The sequence below is a fragment of the Cervus canadensis genome, chromosome 8 (genome assembly GCF_019320065.1).
Source record: "Cervus canadensis isolate Bull #8, Minnesota chromosome 8, ASM1932006v1, whole genome shotgun sequence".
Lineage (NCBI taxonomy): Eukaryota > Metazoa > Chordata > Mammalia > Artiodactyla > Cervidae > Cervus > Cervus canadensis.
In genome coordinates, this window is record NC_057393.1 from 88,984,035 (window position 1) to 89,008,656 (window position 24,622).

General features: G+C 41.2%; 2 protein-coding genes across 12 annotated transcripts in view; one reads left to right on the forward strand and one right to left on the reverse strand.

The window, feature by feature from the left end:
- SPRTN (SprT-like N-terminal domain) overlaps positions 1 to 19,069 on the reverse strand; it is a 49,045-nt gene extending 29,976 nt beyond the window's left edge. For 7 of the 11 annotated variants that reach the window (XR_006270968.1, XR_006270967.1, XR_006270964.1 and 4 more), the window contains exons 1-4: positions 18,458 to 18,927; positions 17,131 to 17,230; positions 12,849 to 12,977; positions 9,910 to 10,177 (exon numbers count right to left, since the gene is read on the reverse strand). Coding sequence is in view for 6 of the 11 variants with exons in the window: in XM_043477142.1 (XP_043333077.1) it covers positions 9,910 to 10,177; positions 12,849 to 12,977; positions 17,131 to 17,230; positions 18,458 to 18,678 (718 nt within the window). In the remaining 5 variants the exon portion in view is untranslated. The other 4 variants (XM_043477139.1, XM_043477137.1, XM_043477140.1 and 1 more) reach the window with 4 other exon arrangements.
- A 64-nt stretch (positions 19,070 to 19,133) lies between these two features.
- EXOC8 (exocyst complex component 8) lies at positions 19,134 to 23,766 on the forward strand. The gene has a single exon (XM_043477136.1). The coding sequence runs from the start codon at positions 19,284 to 19,286 to the stop codon at positions 21,459 to 21,461; it is 2,178 nt and encodes a 725-aa protein (XP_043333071.1). The 5' UTR covers positions 19,134 to 19,283; the 3' UTR covers positions 21,462 to 23,766.
- Positions 23,767 to 24,622: the final 856 nt, after the last annotated feature.

Here is a 24,622-nt window from a genome sequence, read left to right on the forward strand (position 1 = left end):
CATGGCAGTGCTCAAGGACACACCATTGGACCAATGATACGTATAAGGGGCCTGGCCTCATGAGCTGGGAAGAGTTTTACAAGTAGAAAACACTTAAATATAAACCAGGTCATAAGACAGGGAGGGCCTGAACAGCTGCAGGCAGCTTCTGATCAAATGGATCATTTCTTAGCTCTGAATAGGTGCTATAGAGGTTATTAGATAAGGAGTTAACTGGATGAAGTCTATATTTATTGAGATGAGGTCTTTTTCTGCCAAAATTGTTTTATTTCTATGGTCTTCTATAAAATAGCGTTTCAGTTTTTTTAAGTCAAAGTTACAGATGCACTTGTAGGTAAGTCAGCTTGTTTCATGTGAGGCTTGGTAAGAAAAATAGCCGCTTGTGTTCTTCCCCTGAGAAAAGATTTTTACTCTTACGTGATTTTTTGGGTATGTGCTCAATTGCTGTGCTGAGTCACTCAGTGGTGTCTGACTCTGGTGACCACTTGGACTGCAGCCCGCCAGGCTCCTCTGTCCGTGGGATTTTTCAGGCGAGAACACTGGAGTGGGTTGTCATTTCCTCCTCCAGTTGCACCCAGTTAGTTCTAAATGATGCAGGTCCATTGCCACGCTCTAGATTCTTCATTATGTCTGAATGTCCCTGCGTGGGAGGTAAGCATACAGGTGTTTCTCCACCCCTCCTCTTCTGCCTCTACCATGCCTCCCTGAGCCCTTACATACTGTCTCGTGACTTTAGATCACAGGAAGAGTTAGAGACTGTTTGGGACATCCCTGGTGAGCCTTCCCTGGTGGTCCAATGATTAAGACTCTGTGCTTCCACTGCAGGGGGTAAGAGTTCCATTCCTGGTCTAGGAACTAGATCCCACATGCTATGTGACACAGCCAAAGCAAAAGGAAAAAAGACTATTTGTGCTATTCAAAGATGAGGTGTAGAATAAATCATGATAACTTTTATAGTTTACTTTTTTCTTAATGTCTTGCTTGGTCTTCTGTCTCAAACCCCCAAGGCCTCCAACCTGCAGGAACCTAGTGTGGTCGTACTGTCTGTCCGGAGCACAGCTGTCTCCACTGACCCCCTCCCACGTTGTTTGGAGGTCCTAGCGCTCCTTTCTGTGGGGTCTTCGCTTCCTGGGGCCTGTGTCTTCTCCTCTCTTGGCTCACTTCCTCAAGCTGGTGTAGCATGTCCTTCAGTACTTTCTGTGAAAGAGTACCTGGGAGGTAAATTTTCTTTAACTCTCACATTTAATTGGTAATTTGCCTGAGTTTAGACACCTAGCTCGGAAATAATTATCCGTCAGAATTTTGAAGGCATTCTCTCGGTTCTAAGTTGCAGTGTGGATGCTGAGAAATCTGAAGCCATTCCTATTTCTGACTCTTTACACGTACTCTGCTTTTCATTATGTGGACACTCACAGAATAATTTCCTGTCGCCAGGGCTGTGACAGCGTGCCTATTCTCAGCCACTGTGAGAGGCATGCAAACTGTAAACTCATGCCCTACATTTGGGGACATTTTCTTAAATTATTTCTCCCCTCCATCTTCTCTGCTCTTTCTGAACTACTGTCCAGACAGGGACAGGGAAGCCTGGTGTGCTGCAGTTCATAGGGTCGTGAAGAGTCAGACATGACTGAGCGACTGAGCTGAACTGTCGTCCAAAGAGTCCACCTCAGGTGTGAGCCTGTCACTGTTGGCTACTACTGCGTGCCTTTGTCCTTTGCTTTGAAGACGTCTCATTTCCAGTTCTCCAAGGGTTTCACATGTGCTGTCACATTTTTAATTTTTAAGAACTCTCTTTTTTGTTCTCTAAATTTTTAAAATATATGAAAACCTGTTCCATTTAGTAGATACAGTATTTATCTTTTTTTGTTTGTTTTAATTTTTTATCATTAGACGTTTTCCTCCCAGGTCTGACCATTCTTGCTTGTGTGTTCATATTTAAGGGGAAGTACTTGAGCTTCTGGCTTTCCAAGGAATCTTAGTTGCTGCCCAAATCTGAATCTCTTTCATTATCTTCCCAACAAAGTCACCTGTAACCTGTAGCTATAGCATAACTGTGAGACACAGAAAAAAGTTCAGTTTATGTGCAAACAGAGAAGTAAGCATCTGAAACTAGAGCCAGCACCAGCATCCCTGTGAAGGCTGAGTCAGGTGGAAACTATGTTAGAGAGCCAGGGCAGTGGGGGCCTAGAGGTAGCGGTGTCCGGGGAAAAATGGACCCCCCCCCCCCAAGTGGTGGGAATACTGATACATCACACCAGTGCATCTCCGGTGCTGCCCACTGGGGCGTCACAGGGAGGCTTCAAAGTTCATGAGATGGAAGGAGGCTGCTTGAGGAAGGCACCGTGTCAGAGAAGGGGAGATGTCTCCTGGAGGCTTGATGGTAAAATGGAAGGAGGAGGGAAGCAAGGATCTTAGAAAAATAAAATTATAGAATCAAATGAGATTGCAAATCACTCCCATCTCACAAATATGTCCTCTCTGTGAAATACTGTTTTTCACTGTTCCAACAGAAGAAAACACTCTTGATTCAAAAGCCTCTCATCTTTGCCTATATCAAACTAACTGTTTTTGCAAGTCAAGGAAAAGAATACCTTTCAAAATGAGCAGAATAGGGAAGAAAAATAGCTACAAACAGTACTATCTAGAAGGAAAAAAAATGAGAATTATAGCTGATGAAAATTCTTTCCTCAACCATAAGGCAACTGCAGAATGTTCAGTGTGAATGAAATATCTTTAAAAACAGGACTTTGTAGGAATAAAAATTAAAACCTGAAATTCGAAATTCAAAATCTCAGAACAAAAATGGACCAAAAGAAAAAATCCCTCAGGAAGCTGTGAAACAAGAATTGATGTAACTCCAGCAAAGAAACTAAAGATGACAAAATTATCTGAAATTAAGATTAAATTGTAAGATACCCCAGGAAAAATAAATCCAACCGAATATATAATGACGATCATTAGAAAAAAAGAGTAGGAAAGCAGACCACAGTGCCATATAAAATGGTCACAAAGGGTTAGAAAGCAGAAGGGGACAGACGATGAGCAGATGTGTTGTTTAGTCACTAAGTCATGTCCAACTGTTTTGTGACCCCATGGACTGTAACCCACCATTCCCCCCGTCCATGGGATTCTTCAAGCCAGAATACTGGAGTAGAGGTTGCCATTTCCTTCTCCAGGGGATCTTCCCATCCCAGTAATCAGACCGCTATCTCCTGCTTGGCAGGCTGATTTTTGACCACTGAGCCACCTGGGAAGCCCCTGTGTTGCAGTATGCTTACATGAAATAGCAACTAGAATGAACAGTTTACAAATAACAACTTGAGAGACTCACAGACATGATAAGAAGCTAGACTCCATCCTACCATCAGGGATCCTGTGAAAGTGAAAGTCACTCACTCAGTCCTGTCCGACTCTTTGTGACCCCCATTGACTATACAGTCCATGGAATTCTCCAGGCCAGAATACTGTAGTGGGTAGCCTTTCCATTCTCCAGGGGATCTTCCCAACCCAAGGATAGAACCCAGGTCTTCTGCATTGTAGGCGGATTCTTTATCAGATGAGCCGCAAAGGAAGTATTTGAATATCTTGATATTAAGAATGCAACTGAACAAGTGTCTGGGTGTATCTTACTGAATTATTTTGAATGTATACAAATACATGTGAGGAATCTTGTTAAAAAGGAAATCCAATTTTCTTTCATGTTGGTGCAGATTTTCATGTTTAGTTTCCAAGAAATGCTTATAACCTGGAATGATTTGGGTCTCTAGAATATGTCTTGAAAATACACACATTTTGATTCTTTGGAGAAGTATGGAGAATCAGTGTTACATTAAGATGTTTTTGTAAAAGCAGGTAACAGATGTTGAGAAGTGCCTAGCCATTTCATGCACTTAACACCAAAAATTTAACAGGCTCCTCTTTGTTCCACTAGACCTCTGATACAGGGGCAAAGGACGTTACATTAGACTAATCAAGATGATAAGAGAGCAGAATAATAAGTACTAGACATTCAAAGGAAGAGTACTATGATTTTGAAAACAGTAGAAAATATAGGTCCCACCTTGTCTGGAAGACTTCCTGTTGGCGGTACCGTGTTTTGCCATGTCTGGGTACTGGTTTCTTGCAGAAGACTGTACATTAGTGTTCAGAGTAAAAGGTGAAATATAAACAAGTTTAGGAAGATTAAGGTAGATCAGTAGATCTACCTTAGGTAGACCTGTAGATCAGTCCTTGTTTGTTTGAACAAGCACAGACTCTTCACCATGCTGTGTCCCCTCTCCCAGGACTTGAGATCATAACCTGTCTTTTCCCTTTATGTGTCAGAACCAGTCATTATTATTCCCATTGTTGAAGTTTCTCTTTCTCTCTCTGGCTTTGCTATGCCTTCAGTTTTTCAGAGAAATTTAATTTACTAAGGTGGTTCAGATGGTAAAGAATCTGCCTGCAATGCGAGAGACCTGGGTTCAATCCCTGTGTCGGGAAGATCCGCTGGAGGAGGGCACGGCAACCCACTCCAGTATTCTTGCCTAGAGAACCCCCATGGGCAGAGGAGCCTGGCAGGCTACCGCCAAGGGATCAGTCAGACACCACTGAACAGCTAAGCACAAGAGCGCCATCTGGTGTTCAGTAAGCAAGAGGGTAAATCTTCGTAGGTTTAGCACCAGAACCAAAGGCGGCAAACCGCAGCTTGTTTCTGTATTAGTCTACAGCATTGTAAACTTTGATAATGAGATGATTCCTGAATCACTAAAGATCAAGTCTTTCACTTTCATATCAAAAGATATGAGATGATGTATATGTAATTATATAACTTTCTAACAGTGGAATGTTAGAAATAAAAAGGCAGAGAAAAAGCCAGAGCTAATCACCACATGGCATCCTATGCCATTTCAGTTCCCTAGAGAATTTAATCTCCCTGGTGTCTCCAATGGTAAAGCGTCTGCCTGCAATGCGGGAGACCTGGGTTCGACCCCTGGGTCGGGAAGATCCCCTGGAGAAGGAAATGGCAACCCACTCCAGTACCCTTGGCTGGAAAATCCCATGGACAGAGGAGCCTGGTAGGTTTTAGTCCATGGAGTCGCAAAGAGCCTGGACACGACTGAGTGACTTCACTTTCAGAGAATTTAATCTGTAATAATTGTCTAGTAGAGTTTTACTTCATCTGGTGGATATGCTACTAGTCAACAACAAATACAACAAATTTCCAAAAAGGCAACAATAACCTCAAGGATAAAAAAATCAAAGAACAACAGGAACCCACTGCCCCTCAATAAGGATTAACTGCAAAAAGAGCTCAGCTTGTTTTCAAGGCAGCCCAGTGAGGAGATCCCAGCTGGGTACTAAGTCTGAGGAAAGTTAGAGCGCCTGCCTGTTTCACTGTGACATTCTTACTTAAAACTCCCATAAGCTTCGGAAAGAAAATCTCAGAGCTTTTGGACCATGGGATAAAGTCTGCTTCCCTTTTCTCCTTCCTCATCTCTTCAAAATGAAGGGCAATAACATTTAAAAGTTGATCCCTAATGATTTTTGAAAGTGAAAAACCAGCAGAACGTAAAACTGACTGTTTTTCCTAATAGAAAACAACAGATTTGGGAGTATCAGAATCCTTAGATACTGACATGAAGTCTTATTTAATTCCAAATTTTAAATTAACTTCAACTTTCTTGCCAGTTAACATAGTCCCATCATCACTTAAAACTGACCAATTCTTGATTTTACAACTTAAGTATTTCTGGAAGCCATCTTCTCTCCATCCCAGCCATTGCCCTTCCCCCTCTTGCCAACCCCCCGACCGTGAACCCCTCAGAACACTTCTCAGATGTTCTTGGCTGGTGTATAAGCCTTCCCAATCCCCACAGCACCACCCCAACGTGAATCAACAGATGTGTATTAACAGGGACTATACAAACGACGTAAGTGGAGAATGCCATAGATGGGTTTTTCAGCCTCAAAGTTTTACTTGAATTTGTCCTGTCTGCAGTCTTTCTCCTACCATTTCACCCTTCACATTTTCCTCTGTTCATTTAGAACAGCTCAGGTTCTCCCAGTAGAATGTGCTGGACTGCTGCCAGACCTTAGTGTTCCTTCTTTCTGCAAGGCCCTTTCTCTCCACCCCTGCTGGACTAACTTGACTTGCCCTAGAACACTCAACTTGGGTGTACAATTTGTCTCCTCCATCTCCTGAAGCCCTGGGCTGGGCTGATTATCCTTTCCCACAGCACTTAACTATTTTGAAATTAATCTGCTTTTGTTTCACTCCCCGATAGGTTGTACTACTCCTTGAGGCCATGGGTGGGCTATCATATGCTTCATAGCACCAGAGCTTTGTATGGTTTTGGCACACAAAAAATATTTCCTGAACATAATTTGTTAAATGATCTTGTATGAGAGTATAAATGTATATATTCAACATAATACACATTTTAAGTCATTTATAAATATTTATTAAATACTATGGTTTAACTTAATGTTTCAAAAGAATCAAAACTCATAAACACTCACTGAGATAGGCTAAAACGAAAAGGACAGATCATAGCGTTAAGACTGCTGAACAATAAGGTCTCATACATTGCTGGTAAGCATGTAAGCTGGCAGGATTTACTGAAGCTAAACAAGGTACCTGGTGACCCTGCATTTCCAGTCTGGGGATATGCTCAACAGAAATAAATAAGAATGTTCTTAGCAGCACTGTTCACAACAGCCAGCCCCAAACAGGAGATGATGCCAATGTTCATTAATATTAGAATGATAAACTGGCATATTTACAAGTACTACGGAGCAATGAAAAGAATGAACTTCTGCTACCCATAGCAACAAAGATACTACTTCATGAAGTTCAAAAACAAGTAAACTAACTTGAGGTGACAGATGAAAACAGTGGTTACTTGGGGGCTGTGGGTGTTGACTAGAAGAGATGCCCATGAGGACACCTTCCAGGGTAACTGAAATGTTCCCTAACTTCAGTGATCACACAGAGGGGAACCCAGCTGCACCTATGTATGTAAAAGTCATGCTGCAACAAAGTTAAGAAAAAGAAAAAACGTATGAACTAAAGCCTTGAAAATATGCCAACAGCTGGTTGTTACAGCCATGAGACAACAAAGTAAATTTCATCAAACTATCTTTGTCCCTTTGTTGTAACATAAAAAAGAATTTTTAAAAGAAATACTTTGCATCAGCAAAAAGGTATTCCTAAATGGCTTCAACTTTGGCTTAAGATTCATAATACTGTTTCCAGATGATGTTTCACTTGTACATAAACCAGGCAACTGTTATGTTACTTAGCATCTAAAATTTTGAGAAAACAGCTAAGCTATGACCTACAAAATTACAGTAGCTATTTGTTACTAGCAATATTCCAAAAGAAATTTATTTTACTATACTTATCTATAAGTAGATACTATAATATCAACATATTTATAGAATACATATAATATCTATATAATATTTACTATAAATATCTATTTACTATAAAATCTGCCACCTTTTAGTGAAACAGAAAAATAAAATCTTTATAATATAGGAAATGTTAAAATTTGGAAGAAAAAAACCCAAAGACCTTGAGTAGCCTAAAACAACTAGTTTGTAATTTTGGTCAATATGTCTGACACCATGGATATTACCAGTTCTGGGAATGAGTTTTAATATTAATAATGAAATATTCAATTTAACCAAATACCTGACAGAATTCCTCACTGCATGTTTTAAGGAAAATAAAAAGATTAACAGATTTAAATACTTTTAAAAGCCAGAAAGAAGTATCTAAAAAATATACATGAATGCATCCAGAAGAAATTCTGGGCTCCAGTGTACATAAGACAAGAGTATAGCACCTCTAGGCAAAATATTTTTTAATTACAATCTCATATATATTTATATAAAGTAGAACATTTACTATTGATGAACTAGATTATAACCTGCAAATCTTATTAACCAGAAATTCCTGAGTGTAGTAGTGAGGCAATTAAGGTGGACGTTGGAGACCCATTCATTTTTCAGAGATTTTTTTCAGCTTTTGACTTGGGTGCTATCACGTTCAAGGCACCAGTCCAAGTGCTCGTTAATCTGAGCCTCTGAAACTTCATCCTGACACACAGGACAGTGTACCACTCTGCTCTGATTTGATGAACTGCTGGGATTCTGAGCTGCAGCTGGAGGATGTAAACTACTCTGCAGATCATTACCACCACTCTGGGTTTGCTCTTTCTTGATAAAAAAGTTGTCAAAAAAAGTCTTGTCTTCTAGCCTGGGTCGTTTACTTGGGAGTTTACCTTCAGGCCCACCTGCATCCTGGGGCACAGTGACAGATGTCGATTCCATGGCTTTTAAGGAGTTCCTTAGAGATATCCTAGAAGATGTAACCCTCCTTTGAGAACTGGAAAAGACTGACTTTTTAGTGCTGTCGCCCACAGTGAGACTTTTCTTTGGAGACCCATTCACACTTCTGAAAGCCTTGTTGTTGGCAATGGACACTTTCGGGAAGTAGTTGCTTAAGACATTTTGATGACTGGTACTGAGAATAGGGGATGCTACGGAAGTCTTTTTACTTGGACCATTCTGTTCAAATTTCACCTCAGTTTTAGAATGAGGTCTCAGGGCATTTGCTGAATGGTCTTGACTTAAAGGCTCTTGGGTTTCATTAATAGCATGTGAAGTGATACATTTCCCAGATGAACAATTGCTGGTTTCCCCTAGGACATAACCTTTCCCGCTAAAGGGGATTAACAGATGTTTCTCCCCTCTGTTCAGTTTGTCTGCAAAAGAAGTAAGATTTTTCCTTGATTCAAAATTTATACCATAACAAGTATTAAGCTAATGGATAGTTTTTCCAAATGAAGAAATACTGTTTTGTTCTGACTTAGAACTATACTGTAATTCTCTATTAACAGGAGGGCAACCTTCAGCAGTCAGAAAGCTCTGATACTGAGAACACATAAAGGACAAAAACACCCTCCTTTCAAAACAAAACACAAAATACCATCATACTTAGATAAGGAGTTCTATCATGCAAATATCAATAGCAAAATAACTTTTATCAAGAAAGCTCCTTTAGTACTCTTAAGCCACGTCCCAGATGGGAAAAATCTGCTACTGCATTATCTTCCCAGCTCACAAAACAGGATATAATCTTTCCACATAAATTCTTCTATAGCTTCTCAACTTAGTAAATGTTTCAGATTTGAGAAAGCTTATGTCCATGAATCCTTATCACATCCAATCAACAACTTCCCAAGGGAAGAAACATTAACCTGACTACCCCTTCAAAGGGCAGTAACTCTGAACTGCAGAGGAAAGGGGTAAATCTTGAAGTGTTAGCATATACCTGCCGTATCCTTTTCCCATTCTTCTAATGAAAATACATACATCAACAGAAGTTGCTTGGATAGACTCCAACTGATAGGAAGGGGTGTAGCTAGGACTTACATTCCGGGCATTGTTATTTGAATTACTGTTTTTACCTTGACAATCTTTTTTTTGCCTTCTGTTTCCTAATGACCCAGTGAGTCAGGATAGGGAAAGGGACTTTACCCTTAAATTTTAGCAGTGGAAGCTATTCCCACTTTTTCTCACATGTATATAGAGCAAAATACATTTTTCTACCACCGTTTTATGGACAATGGGATTTTTTTCTGCTTTAAGTCCATACTTGAAAGTATCTACACAAGAAACACTCTTTAAGCTTTATCTTTTTCTTCAAAAAATATTGCTAAGGGTTTTATCTCTAACAAGAGAAAAATAAAAAAATAAAAAAAATTTTAAATGGGCTTCGGTTGAAACCAAATTTCTTGTTTTGCCTTTTTTTCTGTTGAACAAATTAATTAAAGCTTTATCTTTATGCCAGTCTCTGAAGTGTCCTTCAGAGAACTAGCCACAGTAGTGGAAAAGTAGGAAGACTACAAGCAGACTTACCTTTATGCTCTGCTTCTGATACTGGCTGCTTTCCCAGTTTTGTCTTCCCTTTGCCCTTTTTTGAGTAGTTCTCTGGCTCCTTGATTTTGATGAAAGTGCCTCCACAGGTTCTCTGGTGTTCAGCCCACCAGTAGTCATGGGCGGAGGGTGCCCTGTTGGTGGCGCGCTTCACATAGCCGAAATACGGCTTACTGTTCTGGCATGGCCCGTTGCAGCGCCACCAGTGCCGGCGGTACTCGTCCACCTCGTCATGGAAAGTGTGGTACACCTGGGCCGGAACAAAGTTCTCAGCGTTAAGCAGGCAAGTTAACAATTTTACGAAAATATATGTAATAAATAAGCAGCCTCCCACAACTTCCTTTTTTTTAAACTTTCCAACTTCTCAAGGGTTTTCTGAAGTTATATTCTGGGAAAGATACTAACTATATTTAGCTTCTCTTCAAAAGTTCATTTTAATGGGAATCAGCAGTAGTTAATTTAGTGCTACATAAACTATGTAAAGATAGAGAAATGTGAGACTAGAAGACAACTTTAAAAAAACCAAAAAGCTTCTATATGTGAGTTTTAGAAACTCCCTTTCTAAATGATGAAAAATTAGGATAAAGATTTTATATAATGTCATAATCAGTAAGAATTGTTCCCACTGCTTAAGTTGAAATTTTCCCCTATAGGTAACCATACCAAAGGATTCTGAAGGACTCTTTCCTATAAACACTGGACCCAAACACAAGCACCTGGTCTCAGGCTGCCTCTGCAAAATCCGTTCTCCACATTCACCCAACTCTGCTCATTTCCTCACAAACAGCTTTCTGGGGTACCACTTAATCTGTTTACAGGTGAAAAGCTCTCCAGGGTTTGAATGTTCTCATCCTTGTATCCCTAGTGGTTATTACCAGCTTGGCATAGGGAAGGTGCTCAGTAAGTGTTTGCTGACTGAGTGAATGAGAAACTTCATTGAGACAAATTCTCTTTAAAGGTGCTTTTCAGTCCTTGAACAGGATCCCTCTGTTTCACCCTCTAGATGAAATCTTACTTAGAACCTAAGCAGCAGACAGACAGAGAAGAGTTCAGGCTGAAAGGAAGGTGAGCCCTCCCACATGGTGGCTCTGAGGCTGGTAGGGCCCCATTTTACAAATGATACTTCCAAATGACTGAGCAACTTTTCCTCCTGTCCTCTCAGTGGAATGTTATCAGTTATATAAGATAAGGAGCAACAACAGCATATGAGTCTTGTTTTTTTTTAACTCTTAATTTCAGTAACTCTCCGGATAGTTTTATATTCACTATTTCTCCACTATAAGCAAACAAATTCTATTGTTTGGCAAGCATACAAACAATGCAAATTATGGTAAGTGCAGAAGAGACTGGAGGACAGGTTTGGGAGCAAGAAGGCTTGTAAGACCCTGCCTTCTCTCTTACGTTGAGAACACCTCGCTTAGTAATTCAGTGGTAAAAAAGACAGGGAATTGGATCTCTTTTGATTCCAACTTCTGTAATTCCTATAGCCTGGGGCTGTAACTTTTTAACAATGTAGTTAACTAAAAACTGTCCTCAATGTGGATGCCCCATGGAGTCTGCCATTATCAGAAAGTAACCTGGCAAAGCAAGGGCTGTCTACTTGATAAAACCTCCTAAATTCTCTTCCAACTGAACAACAGGAAATACACTAGAATTTTGCTTAAAGTGTAAAAGTCTTTTATACTAGCAACTCCGTAATTCCTTTGCTAATCTGGATTTTATGTGACTGTGTTAATGCAAGCCACTTATTTGATATTAAAGGAACTCAGTCCAGTAATGAAATGAGTTCTCTAGAAAATTAAACTGACAGCTAGAAAATAATACATGGAGGATGAGTACTTTCCCTTTCCGTCACACTGGCTTCTATTGCTTTTTAAAATAAGGAAATTTCTAAACACACAAAGGCATTTAATCTCTGTAGGAATTAATATTTGTTTTGGTTCAATTAAATTCAGTACTTGCTAAGTGCTTGTAGAGGCACTATGTTATACATCTTGTGCAGGTGTATACAAAGATACACAGGTGTATATAAAGATAGGTAAGACCACCCTACTGGGGTATGAAAGTAAAATATAACATTGTAAAAGGTTAAATATCTGCTGAGGAGGTTAAAAGGAGGGAGAAGTTATATCCCACTGTAAAGATGAAGATCATTTTGACAGAAAATAGAAGAGGCACATTTTAGGGAAAGAATATATGAGGAAAGGCACAGAAATTTTCCGTTAGAAACATAAGCAAGGGAGTTGTGGAAAGTAAGAAAAAAGGAACAGTAAGGTTACTGGATAAAATGAATGTATAATAACAAAGACAACATTTAATTAGTACCCAAACTGTGCTAAAATGTTTTTGCTTGCATTTTCTCTAACCCTCACAAGGATCCAATAGCCTAAGTATTGTTATCATCCTCCTCTTACATGTGAGTAAACCAAAGTATGAAAGAGTTTAAGTAGGTCCCACAATCAGTGGCACCAGCATCAGGATGTGGGCAACCTGACTCTTCCTGCTTTTCTGACCCCAGGCTCTGCCACCTCCCACATTATGCAGAAATCCAAGTTAAACACTTCAGATGAAGGGAGTAACATACAATAGCAGCAGAATATAGGACAGACTGAAGGAAGAGACAATGAGGAAAAGTAATTAGGAGATGACAGTAATAGTCTAGAAGAGAGGTACTCAGGCCTGCAATAACTCTGCACAACAAGCTGCCCCCAGAGGTCAGAGGTCTCAGGGATGTCACTAGAACTGCTGTCTTCTACTATGGGTCCCAGATAAGCTGGTCTGCTTCTCTGGGCCCCTCACTTGCCCTGGGAAATCCTCACACACAGTATTTATTTCTACCCAGTTCTCTATTTTTAATTAAATCCCAGGAAATACTGAATAAATAACTACTAAATATCATAAATGTGTGTGGCTTTATATACCGTTATATTGGCTCCTGTCAGGCGATTGATGCGATGCATATGCTTACAAAACTCTGGACCATGCCCTTCCCGATCTTTATCATTATTAGTGACAAATAAGTAGGCATGTATCATTTCATGCAAGAGGGTCTGAAACAAAAAACAATCACATTAATTTGTTATGGTGCTTCTGAAAATAAAAATGCATTTTCTGACTCTATCTGGGAGTCTTAACCTTCTTTGGATCACAGACTCCTTTCAGATACTGAAGAAGTCATGAACTATCTTATATAAGCACACATTCACACAACTTTGCATATAATATCCAAAGTCCTGTAGATCCCAGGTTAATTCCCTATTCCAAGAAAGCCTTTTAAATTATTAACCAAAATCCAGTAGAAAAGACTGATAAATTCAGCTACATGAAAATTTTAAAATTCTGTATGGGGAAAAAAATGTTATCAGTAAAATGAAAAAACTCAGGAAAATATATGTGTAACTATCTCACAGGCTATTAACTCCTAAATTATAAAGCACTCCTAAAAATCAACGGGGAAATGATCAACAATCTGATTTTAAAATAGGCAAACTTCATGGACAGGTCACAGAAAATGAAATATAAATTATCCATAAACATGAAAAAATGCTCAATTTCATTTGTAAAAATAGAAATGCAAGTTAATACATAAGTATACAACTTCTTGCTTATTGAGACTGGTAAAACTAAAGTTTGACACTATTAGTAAAGCTAAGGGAAAATAAGCATTCCCATATATCACTGGTTGTTGTTGTTTAGTCATGTCTGACATGACATGTCTGTTGTAAGTCATGTCTGACTCTTTGCAACCCCACGGACGGCAGCCCACCAGGCTCCACTGTCTATGGGATTTCCCAGGCAAGAATACTAGAGTGGGTTGCCATTTCCTCCTTCAGGGGGTCTTCCCAACCCAGGGACTGAACCCCAGTCTTTTGCACTGACAAGCAGATTCTTTACCACTGAGCCACCAGGGATCACTGGTAGGAATACAAAATGGTACAACCCTTGTGGAAAATTTGGTTAACATCTAACATATTTACAAACACATTTATTGTTGGACTCAGCAACACCTAGACTAAAATGAAAGGCCATGTGTATAAGGTATTTCATTGTGGCACTGCTTACAAAGTGAAAGAGTGAAAACAATGTTTAGCAATAGGGGCTTCATTGAAAGAACTATGGTACAGCCACATAATAGAATTCTATGTAGCCATAAAAAAGAATGAAAAGTACCTCTATGAAATGATATGGAGGGCACTATAGAATGTATTGTTTTAATGAAAAAGGCAAGGTACAAAAGAGTGTACTCAGCATTTTGTATAAGAAGTATGCTATGTGGTGGGGAGTAGATAAGAGTGGATATAAATACTGGCAAAAGAGAATGATAGAAAAAAAACTAGTAACAACAGTATCCTTTATGGTGAAAAGGTCAGAATAGAGGCAAGGGGGAGACCAAGATTTCTCTGTGTATAGTCTTCTGTAGTTTGAGGATTTTAAATCATGTAAAATATTAAAACAAACAATAAAACTTACTGCTCATTCCATACCAAGGATGGAATAGTTTAGGTATAAAGTTTACAAAAGCATTTATGGCTGATATGTCATAATCTATTTGAAAAAATATGAATACAAAAGTGAAAATCATAAAGGTCCTCAAAAGCATAGCTTTTTTCATAACCCTCCATAGTTTTTTTTAAAAAAAGTTTTCATCAGAACTAGATTGGCATTAATGAATTTTAGTTGTATAGAATTATACAAATAGAGAAATGCAAGAATCAAACATTTACCAACTCTTATCTTTTCAAGAAAATGCCACTCTATCGAGACTCAAATTCAAAGGTCATTCTATATTTCAGATGTTTTTCAACATTCTAAAATAATGATAACTACTCTCACTAAAGAGAAACAACTTAGGTTCCTGATTTTTGGTTCAATTCAAACACGTCTTGAAAATGGTACATGGCATTATACTGAACATTTCCATTTTTATTTATCTACCATTTTCCACATTTAGGCTCTATCTACATATCATTTGTCCCCAAACACCTCAATTTCCCACCACTGTTCTAGATCTGGCCAAAAACAACTACTTCTAGACCTAAATATGCCATAAGCTTAGTGGCCTCACTTGTGTCCATAGCATACCCATTCCTTCTGCCAAAAATAGTCTCCTCTACCATTTCTACATGTCAGAATTCAATTCTGTCTTGTTAGGCTCGCCTCCTGGAGAAGGAAATGGCAACCCACTCGTGTTCTTGCCTGGGAAATCCCATGGACAGAGGAGCCTGGAGGGCTGCAGTCACAAAGAGTTGGACATGACTTAGCAACTGAACAACAACAAACATCAAAAGCAAATACTAGAATAACTAGATTAGTCTGGTACACAGTAGGTACTCAATACAGTGAGTGGTAGGCATGCTGATGTTAGTAGTAATGAAATCCACATCTGTGAAACTTTTCTTGACCTCCTCAACCAGTTTAAGTTTTTTCCTTTTCTGAATCTTATTCATTATAATTTAGGCAGCTACTTCAAATACAGGCCAGTCCCTCTATTCTTCCTCCATCCATCTTACTCCTGATTTCACATAATAACTTTCTGCCAACAGCAAATGCTCACCTGAAGCATTACCACATAGTTCCCATTTTCTTCTTGCCTATTACCTTAAGAAAAAAATCGTTCATGTGTTATTTAAACCAACATTGTTCATGCAATGAACTCAGTTTTCAATTAGGGCTGTTCAATTGGCGCTCCTTATAAGGTTGATCTGGTTAATCATAGTTTAATTTTTTTTAATGCTTTACTGTTTTTTTCCTGCTTCTTCACTGAATTACCAACAGAATTGTGTTTTTATCTACCACTATGACTGTAGATTGCTTATTTCTCTTATTCATTTCTGCTGATTGATGCTTCACGTTTAAAGCTATGCTATTACTTTTAGAGTCATTATGTGTCTGCATTTAATAGGTTATTTTATCATTTTAAAATGTCTCCCTTTTTTCTAGTAAAACTTCTTCCCTTAAAATCTTTATACTAATACTAGATAGCCATAACAGTTTTCTGTTGCCTAATATTTGGAAGATACGCTTTTTCTCATCCTTTTATTTTTTTTTTAGCTCTACCACTTTATTGCTACCAACCCATTTCCCTCCACCCTCATGCACACATGCTCAGTCATGTAATCCCATGGACTGCAGCCCGCCAGACTCCTCTGTCCATGGACTTTTCCAGGCAAGAATACTGGAGTGGGTTGCCATTTCCTTCTCCTTCTCATCCTTCTATATTTAACATATGTGTGTCTGTTTTAATCACATCTCAGTTAATGTCATATGCCACTGCATGTCTTTAACTGGAATGTTTAGTCCATTTACATTTAATATAATAACTGATATTGTTTTTATGCCCACTTTTCTCTCTATTTCATCTGGGCTTTGTCCCTTTATTAGTTTCTTTTTTATTGAGTATTTCTGTTGTACTACTTTAACATTTAGTAGCTTTTTTTTTCTTAATTGTGATTAAAAAAAATGTAACAAAACATTTACCATCTTAACTATTTTAAGTATACAGTTCAGTAGTGCTAAGGACACTCACATTGTTGTGAAACCCACCACTTTTTGCTATCCTTAAAAAACATATTTCCAGGCATGTTTTAACTTACTTCCCATCCAACCTCTATCACCTATGCTCTCTGGTGCATACATTTCAAATGATACAACTGAGGCAAGACAACTCACACCAGGTATATCTTGAGGATTTTCAGGCAACTACTGGACTCAACTAAACACAGTTTAGGGCTCCTACTGCTTCATTCAGCTATTAGGAGTGATCACCATCTATAGATATGAAGTGTGCCCTCACATTGGTTTTTTCTGCCAGCCCAGCTGTATGTCATGGGAGGACACCATGGTGGCTGAACAGAAGAGAATCAAAATTCGTGTGTGTCAATAAAAAGGTTTGGATCTTAACTTTCTTGCTGCTTCTAAACCAACTACTTTGTCTATCTAAACCTTATCTTATTTATAAAAATAAGGATAACACATAGTGAACATAAACAGGACTGTTGTAAAAATCAAAGTAGCTAACATACCTGAAAGCCTCCAACTTTGAAACACTGTAAGAATATAACATAATCATTATTTGCCCCACAATAAAAGTTTGCAGTAAGGGAAAACTGATTTTTTTCCCCCGTGTACAGGTTAATTTACAGCAGTCTAATAATAGCTGTTTCTAAATTACTGAGCTAAGAATCAGGTTTATGCAAAGAATACCTCCACAAGATCTTTTCTTGGTCTCAGCTTTAAAAGGGGTTCACTGAGACGGATGGAACACATTCCACCCCTCCCTTCATAGCTGCATATCCCAGCACACCTGGAAAACAACCACCACAAAAATTGTTAGTCACCAAATATACACAAAATGGAAATAGAAATGAAAGAGCAAAATCCCTATTTATTGTTCTTGGACAGTTCAGACTGAGAGAACTCTATGAAGGATGGCTTTCTTGAGAGTATACCCACTTTGTTGGGAGATACTTGTATTTCATCGGAGTAGTGGCTTCCCTAGCCTGTTACCAGGCTGTAACAGCTTGAAAAAGATAATATTATTTTGCTGCTCCCTGTCTCCTCCCTACCAGCTATGCTCAATCAGTTGTAGTCGTAACGGCCAGATCTCCATTAGCCTATGTCCAAAATTATAATGGAATCCTATATGGAAGAGATACGTTAAACACACGAAGTGTCATATCTTCTCTCTTATTTTAGATGCTTTGATATCAATTCAAAAACAAGTACAGTGGTATACAACGACTTCTTAGACTTACTTGTTAACTCCGTTCATATACCGGGGTACATTATCTCAAATCAGAATTTCTCAAACCTGGAGTGCCAGGAAGGGATCCTTTTAGAGGCATCCCTTTAGATCCCCTGGATCCAGAAATATGGGAACATGAGCACCTTCCCCACTCTGGGGCTCCGGGGCTCACTGCTAAGTACACCACACAGTGTGTCCCTGGCACTCTCTCTTGGGGCAGATTCTGGCTGTTTCTCCCACCTGGATCCTAAAGCACACCCCTAAGACAAATTAGAAAAGCGTTAACCTGCTTTTTAGTAACCGTTAAGGGCCTCTGGACTGTGCTGTGTACTTAGTCGCTCAGTTGTGTCAGACTCTGAGACCCCACGTACTGTATGAAGCCCGCCAGGCTCCTCTGTCCATGGGATTCTCCAGGCAAGAATACTGGAATGGGTTGCCATGCCCTCCTCCAGGGGATCTTCCCGACCCAGGGATCAAACACAGGTCTCCCAGGTCTCAGGCGGATTCTTTAACGTTTGAGCCACCAGGGAAGCCCTTTCTAGTGAAGTGAGATTCAAAGAAACACAATTTTTCTCTCAGTGCGCCCCTTACAAGTCAAGCCATCGCGGGATGAGCCACGGGGCTTTCTTGAAGTCGTTTAAGGTGAGAAGGGAACGGGCTGGAAGGAAGATAATCCCTGTGGGGCCGCCTGCCCCAAATCCAGAGCCCGGGCTAACGCCGCCGGGACCGGGAGGGGCGACAGAAGGGCCGCCGGCGGCCCCGTCCACAGCGGGGCCCGGGACTCACAGCGTCATCCTCACGCTCCACTTCACCTCGACCGCCTCCAGTTGGCCCCAGAAGAAACGGTCGTTGAACAGAACAAACAGGGCCTGTAAGTCAGGGGTGGGGTCCACCAACTCCCAGGACGCGTCGACCAGCGACAGGGGCTCCTGGGCCGGTTCGCGCTCCGAGACCTGCAGGTTCCACTCCTCCTGAAGCTGTAGTGCCAAAACCAGGTCCTCATCCATGGCTGCCGAGGTCCAGAGGGGGTGACTCCACGTCCGGGGCGGGGGGGGGGGGGGGGTCTGAGGGCCCGGTCACACGCCTAGGAGATACCGGCTTTCTGGCCAGTTCGCCGATCTCGCGAGACTCAGGGGAAACGGGCTCGACAACGGGAACTTAGCTTGTCCCAAACGCCGAAGTCAAGATTCTGGGTCTTAAAAAAAAGAACTCAGCGTGACACCACCTATGGGCTCAAAACTAGGGTTGAAGGTTTCAGATACCTGGTTACAGTCTTCACGGTTCGCGAGTCACGTCAAACACCAACGACACACTCCGCCCACGCGTAGCACCTCGTAGTACCTACATCTCTCTGCCCCGCCCTCCACTCACTTCCGCAATAGCTTCTCCAGCGTAGGAGCCCTAGGCCCCTGAAGCTACTGCGCAGGCGCACCGTCGGCACGCGGCACCTTGCGCAGGCGCAGTGACTGAAGTTCAAACCCGGGCGCAGGCGTATTCGTCTCTCTTCCATCCTGCTTCCTTAGCCCTGGAGTTTGTCCCGGCTTGGGTGGGCCTCCACAGCGGCGCACCGGCCACGGCGGTAGTGACAGGGACTGCGTGAGTCCGGACGGAAATGGCGATGGCGATGTCAGACAGTGGGGCAAGCCGGCTGCGGCGGCAGCTGGAGTCGGGCGGCTTCGAGGCGCGGCTGTACGTGAAGCAGCTCTCGCAGCAGTCGGACGGGGACCGGGACTTGCAGGAGCACCGACAGCGCATCCAGGCGCTGGCGGAGGAGACGGCGCAGAACCTGAAGCGCAACGTCTACCAGAACTACCGGCAGTTCATAGAGACGGCCCGTGAGATCTCCTACCTGGAGAGCGAGATGTATCAGCTCAGCCACCTGCTGACGGAGCAAAAGAGCAGCCTGGAGAGCATCCCGCTTACCCTGCTGCCGGCTGCCGCTGCCGCGGGCGCCGCCGCCGCCTCTGGAGGGGAGGAGGGAGGAGGTGGAGCGGGGGGCCGCGACCACCTCCGGGGCCAGACCGGCTTTTTCCCCAGCCCCGGGGGCGCCTCCCGGGACGGTTCTGGGCCAGGCGAGGAAGGAAAGCAGCGAACCCTCACCACCCTGCTTGAGAAGGTGGAAGGCTGCAGGCACCTGCTGGAGACGCCGGGACAGTACCTAGTGTACAATGGTGACCTGGTGGAATACGAGGCGGACCACATGGCCCAGCTGCAGCGAGTGCACGGCTTTCTCATGAACGACTGTTTGCTGGTGGCCACCTGGCTGCCACAGCGGCGGGGGATGTATCGCTACAACGCCCTCTATCCCCTGGATGGTTTGGCTGTGGTCAATGTCAAGGACAACCCACCCATGAAGGACATGTTCAAGCTGTTAATGTTTCCTGAGAGCCGTATTTTTCAGGCAGAAAATGCAAAAATCAAACGGGAGTGGCTGGAAGTGCTGGAGGAAACCAAGAGGGCCCTCAATGAAAAAAGACGCAGGGAACAGGAGGAGGCAGCGGCCCCTCGAGGGCCACCCCAAGTGACCCCCAAGGCCAGTAACCCGTTTGAGGACGAAGACGACGACGAACCAACTGTTCCCGAGATAGAAGAAGAGAAGGTGGACCTCTCAATGGAATGGATCCAAGAATTGCCTGAAGACCTGGATGTCTGTATTGCCCAGAGGGATTTTGAAGGTGCCGTTGACCTGCTGGATAAATTGAACCATTATCTAGAAGACAAGCCCAGCCCACCTCCTGTCAAAGAACTGAGGGCGAGAGTGGATGAGCGTGTCCGCCAGCTCACCGAGGTGCTAGTTTTTGAACTCTCCCCGGATCGGTCCCTGAGAGGTGGTCCCAAGGCGACCCGCAGGGCAGTTTCTCAACTAATCCGACTTGGCCAGTGCACGAAGGCTTGTGAGCTGTTTCTGAGAAACAGGGCGGCAGCTGTGCACACCGCAATACGCCAGCTCCGCATTGAAGGGGCCACCTTACTCTACATTCATAAGTTGTGCCACGTTTTCTTTACCAGCCTTCTGGAGACCGCCAGGGAATTTGAGACCGACTTTGCAGGCACCGACAGTGGCTGCTACTCTGCCTTTGTGGTCTGGGCGAGGTCAGCCATGGGCATGTTCGTGGATGCTTTCAGCAAGCAGGTGTTCGATAGTAAGGAGAGCCTCTCCACAGCGGCTGAGTGTGTCAAAGTGGCGAAGGAGCACTGTCAGCAACTGGGTGACATCGGACTCGACCTCACCTTCATCATCCATGCCCTTCTGGTGAAAGACATCCAAGGAGCCTTGCATAGTTATAAAGAAATCATCATCGAAGCCACTAAGCATCGCAACTCCGAGGAGATGTGGAGGAGGATGAACTTGATGACTCCAGAGGCCCTGGGGAAACTCAAAGAGGAAATGAAGAGCTGTGGGGTGAGTAACTTTGAACAATACACGGGGGATGACTGCTGGGTGAACCTGAGTTACACGGTGGTCGCGTTCACCAAGCAGACCATGGGCTTCTTAGAAGAGGCACTGAAGCTGTATTTCCCAGAGCTGCACATGGTGCTTTTGGAGAGCCTGGTGGAGATCATTCTGGTTGCTGTCCAGCATGTGGATTACAGCCTTCGGTGTGAGCAAGATCCAGAGAAGAAAGCTTTTATCAAACAGAACGCGTCCTTCCTGTATGAAACAGTCCTCCCTGTGGTGGAAAAAAGGTTTGAGGAGGGTGTGGGGAAACCTGCCAAGCAACTCCAGGACCTGAGAAATGCCTCCAGACTGATTCGCGTGAATCCCGAAAGTACAACGTCAGTGGTCTGACACCTGGACCTGTTTATGTGTAGCCCTATAGATTGCTTATATATTATTTATATTTATATTAAGTTGTATTAGCATATTCTTTATACTCTCAAACACATCTTAAAAGATGCTCTCTCAGATAGAAATGCAAAATCAAAGGAAAAAAATGTTAAGCCCATATAACAAAAACATTGGAATTATTAAAATAACTAATATGCCTTCCTTTTAAGGTATGCGAACTCTCTAGTGAATATATTGTCACAGTATAGCGTTTCAGCTTATCCTTTGACTCAACACACTTTCTCACAGTATAGATTATGCGGTGCAGATAGAACAGTGTTTGTAAATACACAGAGTGTGTAGTGAAAGTCTCCCAGTTCACTGAAATGTTAGGTTTCTGAAAGGATACAGTGCCAATAAAACACCCTGCTTCATATTCTTGTGGACTGTAAAATGTGTGTGAACAGTTTAGGGGAAAGGGAAGGAGTTGAGAAAATTGGCTTTAGGGAAACTTTGGTCAACAGAATTCCTTCATGAAAGTAGCTAGTGTGTGGAGTCTAATACTCCAGTCCTTATAGTTCACAAAAGGAAGCTTTTGTAAACACAGTTTAGCAAGCATTTACAACCTGATTTAAATGGTTCATTAGTTGTAGCTGCTAATTAGCAGCTTGATAACACTTGATTTGGGTGCATTTACTTGAAAATCTGAAGAACTGTGATAACATTTTTTTTTGTACATATCTCTGAGTTGTCTAAAGTTCCAGCTGGAGCTTTTCCTTGTCATGTTAAGAATAATAAAGATAACAAGACACATTGTTAATAATAAAGATAACCCACTTTTAGTGTGGGTTACATAAAGTGAATCAGACTTCATGCAAATGAGAGCAAAGTTTTCATTGAAATACTTATTTGGATTTCAGGGTCTGGGTGGTTAGGAAATTAGGGAAAATCATATGCAGACCCCATAGCATTCTCAAGTGTGACTGCTTTGAGCAGAGATTTGTTTTTTCTGGCTAAGAGGAAAACAGAAAAGTGCCCATTAAACTATTGTATCTATTGTATATTGATTATATGGCCTTCCTCATACCTGGAGAGAAACTGCTAAGACCCGTTTTTCCCCAGCTTCTAGTTATCATTCTTGTCCATAAGTGTCATTTCTGATGTCAGTGACTTCGAAAGGTCATTTCTTTTATCTGAATGAAAATAGTGGTATTAAGACTGTGGAAATTATGTAAAACCTGAAATAGTTTTTAATAGCAGCTGAGAGTTGTAAAGCTCCTTGACATTAATTACTCATATGCCAGACAAACCTCTTATTTTCTGTTTAGCTGTGCATATTTAAAAGGTTAAAAATCATTTCTTTGACTAAATTTTTTCACATAACTTTAGCATTTTCTAGATAATAACCATGACTGGATATTTCAGTTGAACAAAAAACAGTTGTAACCTGCCTTTTGTTTTTTTTAAGATCACTGGAAACTTGAATTTGATAAAAATTTTATGCCGCTTGAAGTTTCTAAAGTTATATTGTATGAAACATGTATTGTGTAAATATTTGATGCTGGGTTCATGAAATGATACTTCTGAAATCAAAACTTCTCTTATGCCATGAAGTTGCAGAAACCTCAGTGTGTATACTCAGATATTCAAATGGTTGCCTCCATAGCATTGTCTGCTTTTTAAAACTGGAAGTACAGAATTTTCTTCTGGTAAAAGTTGTGTGTTCCTCTAAGTTGTAGCTGGAGGAAGTATGCTGTTGAAGAATGGGTTAGTGTGGGACAAGTTGATTAAAGAGCATCGATGTTGCAACGTGCCTTTGTGCCAAGGCAGAGCAATTTCACTGCATTCCTCCAAGTGGGGTCAGAGCTCTAGTTCTTGTTTAATTAGACTCCAAAACAAGGTCTAAAAATTGAATGCAGTTAGAGATTGCCCCTAAATCTAGTACATACTGTATTATACCACTTACGTGTTGATTGCCTTTTCTCAATTGCTTCAAACATAACACTGTCACTTGAGCTTGAAATCAGACTTGAATGAATTAATTACTGTTGAAAAAAGACGCCCTGTGGAATTAAGTCTCTTTTTGATTAAAGCCTCATTTCACTTAAGTGCTGAAAACTCATTTATTTTTGTTTCAAATACTACCTGTAGTTGTTATCAGCACTAGTATTCTGCAGCTTGCTTTCCTGGGATTGGGAATTCAGGACTTGACGTGTAGTATAAGATCAGTATGTGTACGTTTTGCTTATTGGTATGCTGTGATCTGAGGGAATCTGAAATGTCTTACCAAAATAAAGCTTACATTTTTTTCTTACACTGGATAAAATTGATTGATGTTACATTATTATATATTCATTTCTTCTCTTTAATGATTTAATATTCTTATGTTCATGTTACTGAAATGTTTTAAATGCCTAGGTTTTTATGTTTTGTTTTTCTATGTGGGGATCATAGGTACAAAACCATTACTAATTTAAGTAAGTGTTCTGCTACTATCAGAACTGTGAATTGTCAAATCGCAGATTTTTAGGATTTCCCTGAATGGGAGTCAGATATACCAAATATGAATTTACTGGGTTTTGTAGCTTCTGCACATCTTTAAATGAAGAAAATATAATGTGGGCTATATGACCTAAGAACTTGGGTCACAAATGACAAAAATCTCCTTTTTAAAAAAAATAATATGTGGATACTGCGGGAACTATCATATATAATTGACTTAACAGTATTTATCAAGTAACTTAACAGTATTTATCAAGTACTGTGCCTCACATTGACTAAAACATGGGGTGGGGAGGACAGGATAAAGTTAAGTGTGTTTCCTCTTAATGTGCTTAAAAACCGGAGAAAATAGAGAATAAAAACATGGAAAAAATAAATTAGCAAATTAAAGGCAAAACTGTTGCAAACTAAATTAAGCAAAATTAATCTGAATAATTGCAAACCGTGTTAAAAAAAAAAAAGACTGAAAAACGTGTGTGTTGTAGTGTAAGTGCCATGGGAGTGCTAAGAAGGAAGAGTGCAGTGTTATTCTGAGGAGTTTGGAAAGGCCTCGTGGAATCGTTGGCTTTAAAGTCGGTCCTGGAAGGGACAAGGTTTCGGTGTGCACGGAAGACGGGCATGAGAGCTTGAACAGAGACACGCAGTGGGCAGGCTTGTGAAGTAACGTGCCGCCACCATTG

Coding starts and splice junctions, on each gene's coding strand:
- EXOC8 (XM_043477136.1), top strand. CDS start 19,284: ATGGCGATGGCGATGTCAGACAGTGGGGCAAGCCGGCTGCGGCGGCAG.